This window comes from Limulus polyphemus, unplaced genomic scaffold (genome assembly GCF_000517525.1).
Source record: "Limulus polyphemus unplaced genomic scaffold, Limulus_polyphemus-2.1.2 Scaffold1360, whole genome shotgun sequence".
NCBI classification, from domain to species: Eukaryota; Metazoa; Arthropoda; class Merostomata; order Xiphosura; family Limulidae; genus Limulus; species Limulus polyphemus.
The window spans coordinates 229,701-242,663 of NW_013666970.1; the positions used below are offsets into that span (position 1 = coordinate 229,701).

At 34.9% G+C, this 12,963-nt stretch overlaps 1 protein-coding gene across 1 annotated transcript in view; it reads right to left on the reverse strand.

The window, feature by feature from the left end:
• Positions 1 to 8,275: 8,275 nt before the first annotated feature.
• Positions 8,276 to 12,963, reverse strand: part of LOC111086725 — a gene marked incomplete at its 5' end in the record, with an annotated part of 15,629 nt that continues 10,941 nt past the window's right edge. The window contains 2 exons of the mRNA XM_022390692.1: positions 8,276 to 9,020; positions 9,817 to 9,952. Coding sequence (XP_022246400.1) covers positions 8,926 to 9,020; positions 9,817 to 9,952 — 231 coding nt within the window. The remainder of the gene's footprint in view (positions 9,021 to 9,816; positions 9,953 to 12,963) is intronic.

The following is a 12,963-nucleotide window of genomic DNA, read 5'->3' on the forward strand; positions in this document are numbered from 1 at the left end:
TTCCACATGGTCATCCCAGGTGAATAAACAAACACTTATCTTAATTCCACATGGTCATCCCAGGTGAATAAACAAACACTTATCTTAACTCCACGTGGTCATCCCTAATATGCTTAACCTCTTTTCATGTAAGTCGTGCATATACTAATGGAACCAGTACTTTTACAATATGATTTTATTCGTAGAATATTAAGAACATATTTTAAAATTGATTAAGTTTGTGATACAGTTTTGCAACAGACTTAAATATCCATGGGTACCACATGTACGTGACAATTGTTCTCAAAAGCAAAATCCAATAACTTCGATATAAGAGTACGAAAAATCAATAACTAAGGGAAATCATTACTGTCTAGATATTACTGTCACAATAATATTAGAGATAGGAATGCACGTGACTTAATTCTAACGGATTCCAGAGGATTCCAAACTGAAACCATGTACAGCAATATAGTTATTTTATTTAGTCAAGGTTAGGGATAACAAAAAATCTGGAGTATCCAGTCGTACTTATTTTATGCAGAAGACGCAATTATCTCTTATTTTATGCAGAAAACGTAATTATCTTCTTCTTCTCGTTCATAAAGTCAATATGTTTTCAAATATTAAATAAAATCTATTGTTTCATTTCATCATCGATGATAGAAAACAACAACTGTGGTTGTTGTTTTCGCTCGCTGTGTATGTGTTTATTAGGGAAAGTCATCCATTTCAATTGGTGAACATTTTCGTAATTATTGAATAGTAGTATACCTTTAAGAGATTGTTCAGGCAGAGTATTCATGATGAAACTTTATTTAATGGACGGCAACTGCCTGTTGTAGAAACACAAGTGTAGAGGACGAAAGGCGGAAGACTTTCGAAACGTCGTCCTCTACACTTGTGTTTCTACAACAGGCAGTTGTCGTCTATTCAACAAAGTTTCATCAGTAACATACTTTTTTCAAAATCTGTACAAAGTTGTTCCTGGCTTTCTGGTGATATTTGTTAATTGTATTTTCATAGCATAACTGGAAATAAATGTTCTCTGAATATTGTGTTATCTATTATTTACTATTTCAGGATTTTTCAGGAAGTCACTTTTTGAAGCATTGGCTTCAAGTTTATCACTTGCACCATCTTTGATGTTTAGAAAGTCAAATAATTCATCACTTTACGTTTTAATATCTTATATCCATATTTCGTCCAGATAAATTTAGATAAAAGTCTACTTAACTTCTGCTCTCTAACAAATCATCTTATAAAAAACTAATCACGTCTGTTTTACCAGAAATTAAGGAAACTGTATACTCAATATATAATTCAAAACCAGTTTTAATCTATTCTTCGCGCGGAAATAAGCAACAAAAAAAACTACACATGTAATTTCCTGTGGTACGATCTGAAGTATTAAACTCTTTTTCGTTATCACCAATCATCTATTTTCGGCTTGGTATATTTATCAGACATGGGGAAGACAGGCCATTAATTGGTGAGGAGAATACAGCAATGTAGGCCTCCTTTTATATACTTTGATGTTGATACAAAATCAGTATATTGAGCGGTTCAGCTAGAGTCGACGCGGACAAAAAGAAAATGTTGGAAATACTAAAGTAAAGGGGTCGTGAGGCTTATGTTAAAATGTTTTGTGAACCGAAAAGTATTCACAAGAAATACCCGAGAAAAACAAAATCACCGAAATTTAAATAAATCGTCATTTGTACGTGAAAGTCTTCTAATCATTATCAATGAACTGAAAACTGTCAGCTGTGTTTTAATATTTGAATCATTATCAATGAACTGAAAACTGTCAGCTGTGTTTTAATATTTGAACTTGGTATATAAACAAGCCATTGGGAAGTATCGAAAATTTCGTTTCACATCATCCAAACCATTTGTTTCAAAACATCACATTTAAAGATGTAACACCTTTTTTATTTGTTATTAAGATGTGTCACCTCCGAATACTAAGTTCTGAATGTTGAATAAAAGTAACAGAATGTTTTTTTTTCGTTAAGTCATTGAGTTGAACACTTCTTCTAAAAAAGAAAAGATAGTGATGTTCTAAACTGTAATAAACTCAGTGATATTTATTACAGTTATGATCGTCAAATTGTGCTTTTTGTATTTTGTCGAAAAAGTTATATTCTGTTTGTTTGTTTGTTTGAAGTTAAGCACAAAGCTACACAATGGGATATCTGTGCTCTGCCCACCACGGGTATCGAAACCCGGTTTCTAGCGTTGTAAGTCCTCAGACATGCCGCTGTGCCATTGGGGAGCGTCATATTCTGAAATATTCTGCTACCGGTTTCTAACAACTTTGTTATTTGTTAACGTCCTAATATATACAGCCAAAATAGATAAGAATTTAATGTTTCTAAGCTAAATATAAGCTTTAAAATAAAAATAACATTTCGATCTAACCAGTTTTCGAAAAAATATCATTAGATGGTAAATGTTAAGTAAGAAAGGATTAAAGCCATCGTCCCTGTTTTTTGTTTTGCACAATTTTTGGTAATATACCATAATATCTAATTTCATAGAGTTCGGTTGCTGTTAGACGCAAAGCTATCTTTGCTCTGTCTGTCACGGATATCGAGTCCCGACTTTAAGCCATCAGACTTACGGCTTACCAAATTTAGTATCACAGACTATTACAAGCAGTAGTCACAGTGAAAAAGAAAGTCAGTTGCAGAGCTTGGTCAAAGTAAACACTATCTACGTTAAAGATACAAATATAAACATCTAGTTCTTATAGTTCCTTCTTCCTTGGGCCCGGTATGGCCAGGTGGTTAGAGGGCGCTCGACTCGCAATCTGCGGGTCGCGGGTTCGAATCTCCGTCGCACCAAACATGCTCGCCCTTTCAGCCGTGGAGGCGTTATAATGTGACGGTCAATCCCACTATTCGTTGGTAAAAGAGTAGCCCAAGAGTTGGCGGTGGGTGAGGATGACTAGCTGCCTTCCCTCTAGTCTTACGCTGTTAGATTAGGGACGGCTAGCGCAGATAGCCCTCGTGTAGCTTTGCGCGAAATCCATAACAAACAAACCTTCTTCGTCCACTGATGTGTTCTATATGATGGCCCTGATAATAAAAAATATTTTTCTGAAGCGTAGTTTTCGCTGGACGAGACTTTTGCGCAAACACTGAGGTTAACGATATCCTCTTCTCTTTACATTGGGAGATAGCAAATTATATTTTTTCATGATTATGGTTGTGTTTATCGTTCATTTATTATTTCCTTCTATCGTTTAGTTTTTATCTTTGAATTTTTAGCTGCATTAAAACGCTAACTCATATGGTATTATTTACACTGTTGGTTACCACAGTTGTATCCAGAGCTTTAAATAATTGTCTCTTTTTCGTCAAAGTCCATACAGGCTGGTTCAGTTACTTTACAACATAATTAACAAGACGAATTTTTCTTCTGTACTTTGTTATTACAATACAGTTTGTGATAATTTCACTCTAAAAATTGTCACTATACATTCTTTATTGATAAACTCACGATTATTTGGGACTTTTGCGTAATACACTGAGGTTAACGATATCCTCTTCTCTTTACATTGGGAGATTGCAAATTATATTTTTTCATGATTATGGTTGTGTTTATCGTTCATTTATTATTTCCTTCTATCGTTTAGTTTTTATCTTTGAATTTTTAGCTGCATTAAAACGCTAACTCACCATCTAGCTGATCATATGATATTTGTAGTAAATGTGTGTGTGTGTGATGAAATTGACAACAACTTCCCTAGCGGTGGCGTACAAATACTGTTAATGTAGCAGAATAGTATGTAAATTTATGATCGCATACTCAGTGAATAAATACCATGCTAAAAGCTTCATTAAGTTGTTTTGTTATTGGTTTTTGAAGTTAATCACAAAGCTACACAATGGACTATCTGTGCTCTGCCCACCACGGGTATCGAAACCCGGTTTCTGGCGTTGTAAGTCGGCAAACATACCGCTGTGCCACTGGGAGGGGGCGCTTCATTAAGAGAGAGTGAGTCATGAAACAGTTAGTGAATAATTGCTCTTCTTCGCTCGATATTGTTATTGATATGGAACATTATCTTTAGAATATTGTATTTGTTTCTTGGAATTAGGTTTTTTCTTTCTGGTTCTTTTTCCTGATTCCATTATTAATGATTTATTAACATTTATGATAAATTATTTATTAATATTGGTATGAAGTCCTGGCCAGGCACTTGTTTATTAACATGTTTTGGGAAGTGTTGTATTTACTTCTGAGTGTTGCTCTTGTTGCTTTGTTTTTTTGTTTTTTTTGTTGAACCCTGATTGTAGCTGGTGTTCATGTGAGACCTTTACAACATGTTTTCCAAAATATATCATCTGTGGGTGTACGACGAATTCTGGGATTCCAGTTTGAACAATACATAGACACAGAAGATTTCTGCGAAATACATTGGATAAATTCCCGTTTACACTTGTATTTTGAGGAAAAATTGATGACGACTTGGACATGTGGCTCGAAGCTTTGTCTTGGTGGAACCATTTCTACACTGACACTCAGCCCGTACAAAGATGGTATTTCTTCACGATATATTGATGTCATTATATCATTCTGACAATATGCATGGCTCATTTTGACATTTTCTTTGAACTCCAGATGTTTAACTTAACATTAAAGTTGTAACTTGTCCTAGGGAAACTGTTGACACAAGTACTATAAAATTTTAGATATATCATTAGCAGGATGATATTACTTTGGCTAGACTTTTGTAGATATTTAGTGCACATAATATTCGTTCAGTGTGACAACTTAGTTCCAATCGTTCGATTATTGGTCTACCTTTAGACTATGCGATTTTATAAAGGCTTCTGAACATGACTCTTCTGTATTTCCTGTGCCCTAAGTCCAAGTGAATTATCTTGTTTACAATTAAAAGGAAGGTTTATACGGTTACCTTTGGTGACAATCTGTTTAACTTTCTTCAATGCAACCGCTGTGTTATTGTCAGTTGGTCATGCAGTAGCCTATTTCTTTCGACCTAGAATCACAGCTTCCCTTAGTTTAACGATAAGGCTTAACACTCCAGATATTCCTTTCTTCGAAATGCTCAAATCACATGCCTTGCATGCTTTCCTAGTCGCGTAACAGGATAACCTCTTCCTGAGATATTCTGTAATGCAACTCTCTCGTAACAGGATAACCTCTTCCTGAGATATTCTGTAATGCAACTCTCTCGTAACAGGATAACCTCTTCCTGAGATATTCTGTAATGCAACTCTCTCGTAACGGGATAACCTCTTCCTGAGATATTCTATAATGCAACTCTCTCGTAACAGGATAACCTCTTCCTAAGATATTCTATAATGCAACTCTCTCAGAAATTGTCAATTTTCGGCGCTGTCTGCCCTTGCAGCAAGAGAATCAATGCTTTCAACCCATGTAGTCACAAGCCATGGGAAAGATTAGAGGCGAGGTGGGTGTGTTTGTTACCATAGATCACGAACAGCTTTCTCAACATACTGGTCATAAAAGATGGGTTAATTATTCGTAAGACTTCTTCACACTGAATGGACTATCTAATTATCAACTATAGATTTAACCCTGTAATCCATTAACAATTTTGGAGTGCCTGTTGGCCCTGTGGTACAGCTGTGGATTTCGTCCCAGCCCTTGCGATACCACAAAATATTCCCAGATTTTAAGATGTTGATGCGTTATCAGAGTCAAACCCTGGTAAACGGTAGGGTGCTGCTGACTGGTTGACTTCCCTCGGGTCAGTAGTTCAAAATTAGATACGGTGGCATATAGCCTTAGCAGCTTTGCCATAAATACAAAATATAAATGCATTAACATTCCATTTCCTTAGAGCTAAAGTAAATCGCTTGAGTTTGTACAGAACTTAGAATCGAAAATCTTACCAAATATGAAGAATAACCTGGTCAACAAATAATTTGTTTTTGGGTGGACAAGCTCTAATAATCCAAAGAAGACTAAAAGTAAAGGGAAGATTTCTTAGCTAACTTTCACATGCCGTAAAGTTCATTAAAATAGCATTTTAATATTTCTGATTAGATTTTAAAGTTATCAGTGTATGATAAACGTAATTAAATATTGATATGAAATGCTAATGTTAAAATTGTCTGCTCAAACCACACCAGATCACTTTTCGTATGTTCTGCTGATTTTTCAAAGTAAAAGAAGTGGCGGGAAGGTCAAGTTATCTGCAAGAACTGGACAGGTGGATTATAATATAATAGATTTATGTTATTTGATAAAACTATTCCTCTCAATTACGCTTTCTCACTAAATAAATCCATATATATATGTATGTATGTATGTATGTGTGGGTTCGCAAGTTCCCTCAAAACTTCTCCAATCAAATTCAAAAATTGAATCTGCCAACCGCTGTGACATATAGTATTAATCAGCTAGTTTATGAGGCTTAGAAAAGTCTTTATATCAGCAACTGCTACGAAGTGCGAGTGATAAGAAAAGGGACATCGCCTGATAATTGTCTGCTTGCAGCAAATCAATTAAACCCATTATCACTTAATGCTTGGCAGAAAGTAACTAAAAAAAGTGCATTTATGTATGATTTAGTAAAGGATTTTACAGTTAAGACGAATTAGGTAACTTTGTTCGTAATGTACAACACACAGACGATTACTTTAAATGAAATTTCGCCACATTGATTTAGTCAGTCTTTGTTACCTGATTCTGGCCAAAGGTTATTTAGTTCACAATAAGTTAAAGGTTTTAGAAAAAGAGAAAACGTGCAATATTATCCAAGTTCAAAAACAACTGCTTAATTATTGCAAGTTTGGTATTGATTAAGACTAGCATTGTGAATAACATCGAGGAAGTTGGAAAACGGAAGATTACTAGAACAAGCTCAAACGAAACAAGGTTGTTCAGATTTGGAAATGCTTGATAAATGCTCCATAGCAATAAGTTAACTAAGGAAGGATTGTTTAAAGAACTTAATTGTTTGTTTGTTTGTTTTGAATTTCGCGCAAAGCTACACCAGGGCTATCTGCGCTAGCCGTCCCTAATTTAGCAGTGTAAGACTAAAGGGAAGACAGCTAGTCATCACCACCCACCGCCAACTCTTGGGCTACTCTTTTACCAACGAATAGTGGGATTGACCGTCACATTATAACGCCCCCACGGCTGAAAGGGCGAGCATGTTTGGTGGGACTGGGATTCGAACCCGCGACCGCAGAAATATGTTAAATAGATGCTCTTGACTAAAAATAAAACCTAAACTAAACATATTCAAGGTATTATACACAGAGTAGTTTATCAGTTAATATTACCTTGACTCAGATAAGATAATATCTAATGGAAGATTGTTTTAGACAGGTTTCCAAACCAAAAAACTGTTATACACATATGTCATCTAAACTTTATATATGCAATTCCATTAAAATAGTTTTGATAGATACGATAAATGCATCAGAGTTAGTAAAAAACACGTTTAGTGTAAATTAAATATGATTCAATTTAAAAACTAATAATAAAGAACCATAATATATTGATGTAATTTACCAACCGTTAAGATTCATTCTAATATACAATCTAACGTTAATCCTACAATGTGAAATGGAGTTTTGATCAAATAATTAAAATGACAGTGAAAAAACCTAATCGTGATATAATGTGATATATATATATATATATATCACATTATATCACAGTTATAAGTAAAACTGCTAGATTTTACAGTTACTGTAATTATGAAAAGTGTCTCGTTTTCATTTTTCTTGATATTTTTTGTGTTTAAGTTTTGTTTGTTTGTTTGTAATTAAGTAATGGGCTATCTGTGCTGTGCCCACCACGGGTATCGAAACCCGGATTCTAGCGTTGTAAGTCCGCAAACATACCGCTGTGCCACTGAGGGGCTATTATTTTGTTATGATTTTTTGAACCGTGAAATTGTGAGCCCTCACTATAATATAATTTGATTACATCATTACAAAAAAATTAATTATCATTAATCAAGTTATATCCAGTTTAATATCAACTGATAAATAGTTGTGAATATCGATCCTCAAAAATACAATACAAATGTGCGCTGTAGAGTGTTGAATAGTACAAGAAAAATAGGCTTGAGTTAATATTTCTGGAATTTACTTTTTGGAAAGTATTTCACCCCAAAATAAAAGATTTTTTACGGTATAACAGATATTTACAGCAAATATGTTCCATTGCATATCGTATTATTTTTTATCTCATGAACTCGCTTTAGTACTTTAAATATACTACGTGTGTGGGTGTATTATATTTAAAACATAGAACTTTACATTGTACACCTTTTTTTTTTCCAACATAGTTTATTTAAATAGGACATTTTCAAGTTTAGTTCACGCATTAGTCGTGTGAGTACATTTACCTAATCTCACCTAAACTTATTTTTTTCACTCTTTTCATTGAAGAGAAATGTAATACTTTTGATAATGAGAAAACTACAAACTTCTAGCGATTACTTGAATACCAAGAGAACAACGCTACAATTCAAATAGCACTGGTCAAATATAGCGTAACATGGACTGAAAATAATCTTTTGCTAGTAAACACGAAATACAAAAAACTTTGCAGACAAAAAGAAAAATCGAGGCTAGACGTGAATAGACTCATTTCCAAACACGCTTAGGTCACATGCAAAGATCTCGCCACATACACACAGTAGAAGTCGAAACTTTACCGAGTAAAATTACTAACTTCTTAAATAATGTTTTTAAACAATTTTCTATTGTAACCACAATCCTTCAGGTAATGAGCATATCGTCAAAGTTTCTTTGTTTGTTTGTTTTTTCTGAAGGAACACAAAAGCTAAGCTTTTCAACAAAGTCTGTCGAATTCTTCAATCTCTCACGTGCCTTTCCAAAAAAAAAAGAGGTCTTTATATCAGGTTTTCTCTCTCTCTCTCTCTCTCTCTCTCTACTCCATCTCGCTTGTCTCCAAAACCTGTCAGAGACTGAAGAACTCTGTTGTTAGGGAAATTATCAAGCTAGTCACCACCAAGCTCAAACTGACTGCGAGGTACGATGAATTTGCTCCAGATGCTGCAATAAGAAGTCGCAAGTAAATTAAAAAGTTTCTAGACCAGTATTTTCACTGAAATTATTTCGAAGGACATCAACTATAAAATATTTATTTAAGAATACAAAATAATTTGAAAATTCGAGTCGAATAACCCTCAGAATATACGTAAACCTATTTAATCTTTCACTCAAGGTCTATTTGATATTTATAATTCAACTTAGATGTGACAACCTACTGTTCGATCTTCACCTATAAATTCGTTATTGTCTGTTTATTATACTTATATTTCTCAATCCTTATAGCCAAATTCAATAACTTCCATAATACCCCGTATTTTGTTTGTTCTAGAGCAAAGACACATTGAGCTATCTTCTGTGTCCACCGTGGGGAATCGAACATCAGATTTAGCGTTATAAGTACGCAAACTTACCGCTGTCTCACCGAGGGTTGTTTGTTTGATTAATTTAGAGCATAGCCACATTTGACTATCTGCTGTGTTCACTGCGGGGAATCGAACCCTGGATTTTAGCGTTTTAAGTTCGAAAACTTACTGTTGTCCCATCGGCGAACACGTGTTTAAAAAATCTCTTTCTTGGTATACGTACATCAACTAAGACAGTAACAATGACCGAATAGCTAGCATCATTTTCATTTAGGTTCTAGTGCTGTGTAGGAAAACGACATTAATTGTGTCAATCCTGACACTTCATATTCGGACAATCCTTTATAGAAGTATTTTAAATAAAGTAATGTAAACCTAAAGGTCAACTTAGAAAACTGATTCACATGAAATAATTAACCGTTTGTTATGTTTACCTTCCACCATCATAACTTTCTGAAGTGCCGCTGTCCTGAAAGAAGGGGAGTCCGCTGATACTTCACATTCAAATACCCCTCCTGTTGAAATCTGCACGTTCCTGATGTATACGGTCATGTTGTCTGATCTACTAAACTGTAATAAAAAAAATTGGAATATCAGAATAGCTATAAAGGTAATTGTATAAAAGATATCCATAATGTTCCAAATTATAATTTACCGCAATAAAACATTCAAAACTGCAGTGATTTGTAACGACTTATACACATATACAGTAATGGAAATGTTTACGGAATATACGGGAGACAACGACTAATGACAACTAGATGGTCAAGTTATTAATGGTGCAAAACAGAAAATACAAAAACGAAAGGGAATACGTTGTACAATGCAATAGCACTTTGTATGCGAGCGCTTTGCTTTACACAGAGCATTACACCCCGTTTTCACGTTTCCATCTGGTTTATCAATGTGCACTGGTGGAATATTGTTCCAAGTGTCTTAATGTGAATGTTCCATTAGCGTCTTTATCGTCATATTTTTTTGTATACTAGGGATTATTGCGTTGTTGGAAGATGAACCCTCACCTAATGAGTTGTATTCCCGAGGGAAGGGTGTGATGGATCAATATTTGCCTGTGCTTGTCAGCAGTCAGATTGGCATCAGTAGTGAGAAAAGCTACAGACAGGTAGTATTTACAGGTGAATCTAATTTAAAATTGTTCAGCAACAGTCAGTGACAGTTTGTTCTATAGTGGAGAGAAAACGGTATCGTAATCAATGTACAACATTTACAGTTAAGTATAATTTGGTGCTGGATTTTAATCATCAGTGTCAGTGATCTACAGAAACCAAACATTCTGTGGTCTCATGCCATTTCAACGTTTTGGAGTGGCTACCTCTTCTCAGCAACAGCTTTGAGTACCTATACATACATTGAGACCATTTTGTATTAATGTTTGTTTATAGTTAAGCACAAGCTACACAGTGGGCTATCTATGCTGTGCCCACCACGGGCATCGAAACCCGGTTTCTAGCGTTGTAATTCCGCAGAAATACTGCTGTGCAACATTCTGTGGTCTGATGCCATTTCAACGTTTTGGAGCGGCTACCTCTTCTCAGCAACAGCTTTGAGTACCTATACATACATTGAGACCATTTTGTATTAATGTTTGTTTATAGTTAAGCACAAGCTACACAGTGGGCTATCTATGCTGTGCCCACTACGGGCATCGAAACCCGGTTTCTAGCGTTGTAGTTCCTCAGAAATACTGCTGTGCAACTGAGGGGGGGGATAGACTTGTATTAATGTACATTTTACTGTTCTATAAATAACTTTGATACCTGTATTTACAACAAGGTCATTGTCAATTTCTGTATTAGATTGTCTTCTATTTCATACATTACTAGAACATACCCTGAAATATTTTTCATCACTATTGGAGAGTTTCGGTGTTCTATCTCGGCCACTTCGATTATTAAAGATGCCAGTTTTACATACCCGCTTCAAAGTCTTGAATACAATTCCTAATGAATCATTATATCTTGCCACAATTTTTCAAAATTAATCAGCCAAAACTTTGATTTCTGCACAATTATTGTACAATATTTCAATCCAGGGGGTCATGATTGGATTCATAAGACTAATAATGGGCATATAATGACTTCCTGCACTGAAGTGATACTTTCCTGTTGTTTGTATGACAACCAGTCATACTGTAAACTATTAAGAAAATGTTTACTTTGGTGCAATTAATTGTCAGATGACAAAGGGGTATGGGTAGAGGGCTTTTATACCCCTATCTAGTCATTTCTATAATTATTTCCAACATCGTAACTTTATTAAAATGTAAATTACATCGTTTTCTTCAGACTATAATTTGTATTTATTGAAAAGTGAAATTAGCCATTCATAATTTAAATACATTTTATACAATATTCTCTTATATATTTTTTTTCTTGCCAGGGATATAGAAAGCCACATTTTCGCCTTTAAATATCTCTAGAAAGAGGATTATTTGTACTTTATGTGAATGACTTGCATGTATTAAAGCATCACCATCACACCATAGATGTGAGCCGCAGTACGATAAACGACATATCTTTATGCTTGGTTCATAGCAGTTTCCCGAATATTCTACAGACCAATGCCGCCACAGAAACGTATGGCTGGAGGCATTTGTTAGAACCTTTCCGATGAAAAAGTTTTATAGAGATTTTTAAACAATGTAAAAACAAAGGACACGCCATTTTGAAAAAAGGGAGTCTTAAGAGCTATTCACAAAATAAGAAGAGAAAAATTCACACAGCAGTGCGTGTGAGACAGCAACAGGCTCTATGACCATCCCCCAAGTCAATTCGAGTAGCATCCTTATCTGCGAAAATAAAGCTATAGTTACAAAAGAGAACCCTCCGACCCATAAAGCCACTGAGATGTAGTTGGTCATATCACCTGGTAATAATAAACAAGGACATGAAGTCAACGAAGGCTCACAACCGTCCAACCATAACTAAAAATCAATAGCTGTTATTATGAGAATGACGGCCAAAACACTCGAATCACAGAAAACACGTTCGACCACATACCTGTTAAGATTCCCAATAACCTTCAGTATACCTTCGTGGCCTTGGTTTGCCTAAAAGAGGTCTTTAAAAGTTGACGTCCATGTGCAATGAAGGATTTATGGATCATTTATCAAGATGAAAGGTCTAAAATTGACCTCATCGTTCTTAGCAGAAACACATTACAATGGAAACTGCAATGTAGGGTAATAATACATAATCGTGGCTATCAGATTAAGCACGGTCGACGATAGAGGAAATAGTTCCAGGCATAGCAGGACTTTGAACATTGTTCTTGTAAAGCGCGATTAACCTCAGTAATCCAAAAACCCATAACGCTAACACGATACAAAATTCGTTCTTTTGTGGAAAGAGGAAATATCATTCACGTGTTGCTAGGATTTACACATCGTCTACGATTAGCCTCGTTGTTCATGTCATTATGACACTAAAGAACAAAGACAGAAAGATCATAATAAAAGCTGAACAGTGTAATACATTAAATTCAAAGCATTTATTTCTAAAAACATAATTACAAGTCTTCAGATATATAGATCATAATAAAAGCTGAACAGTGTATGATAC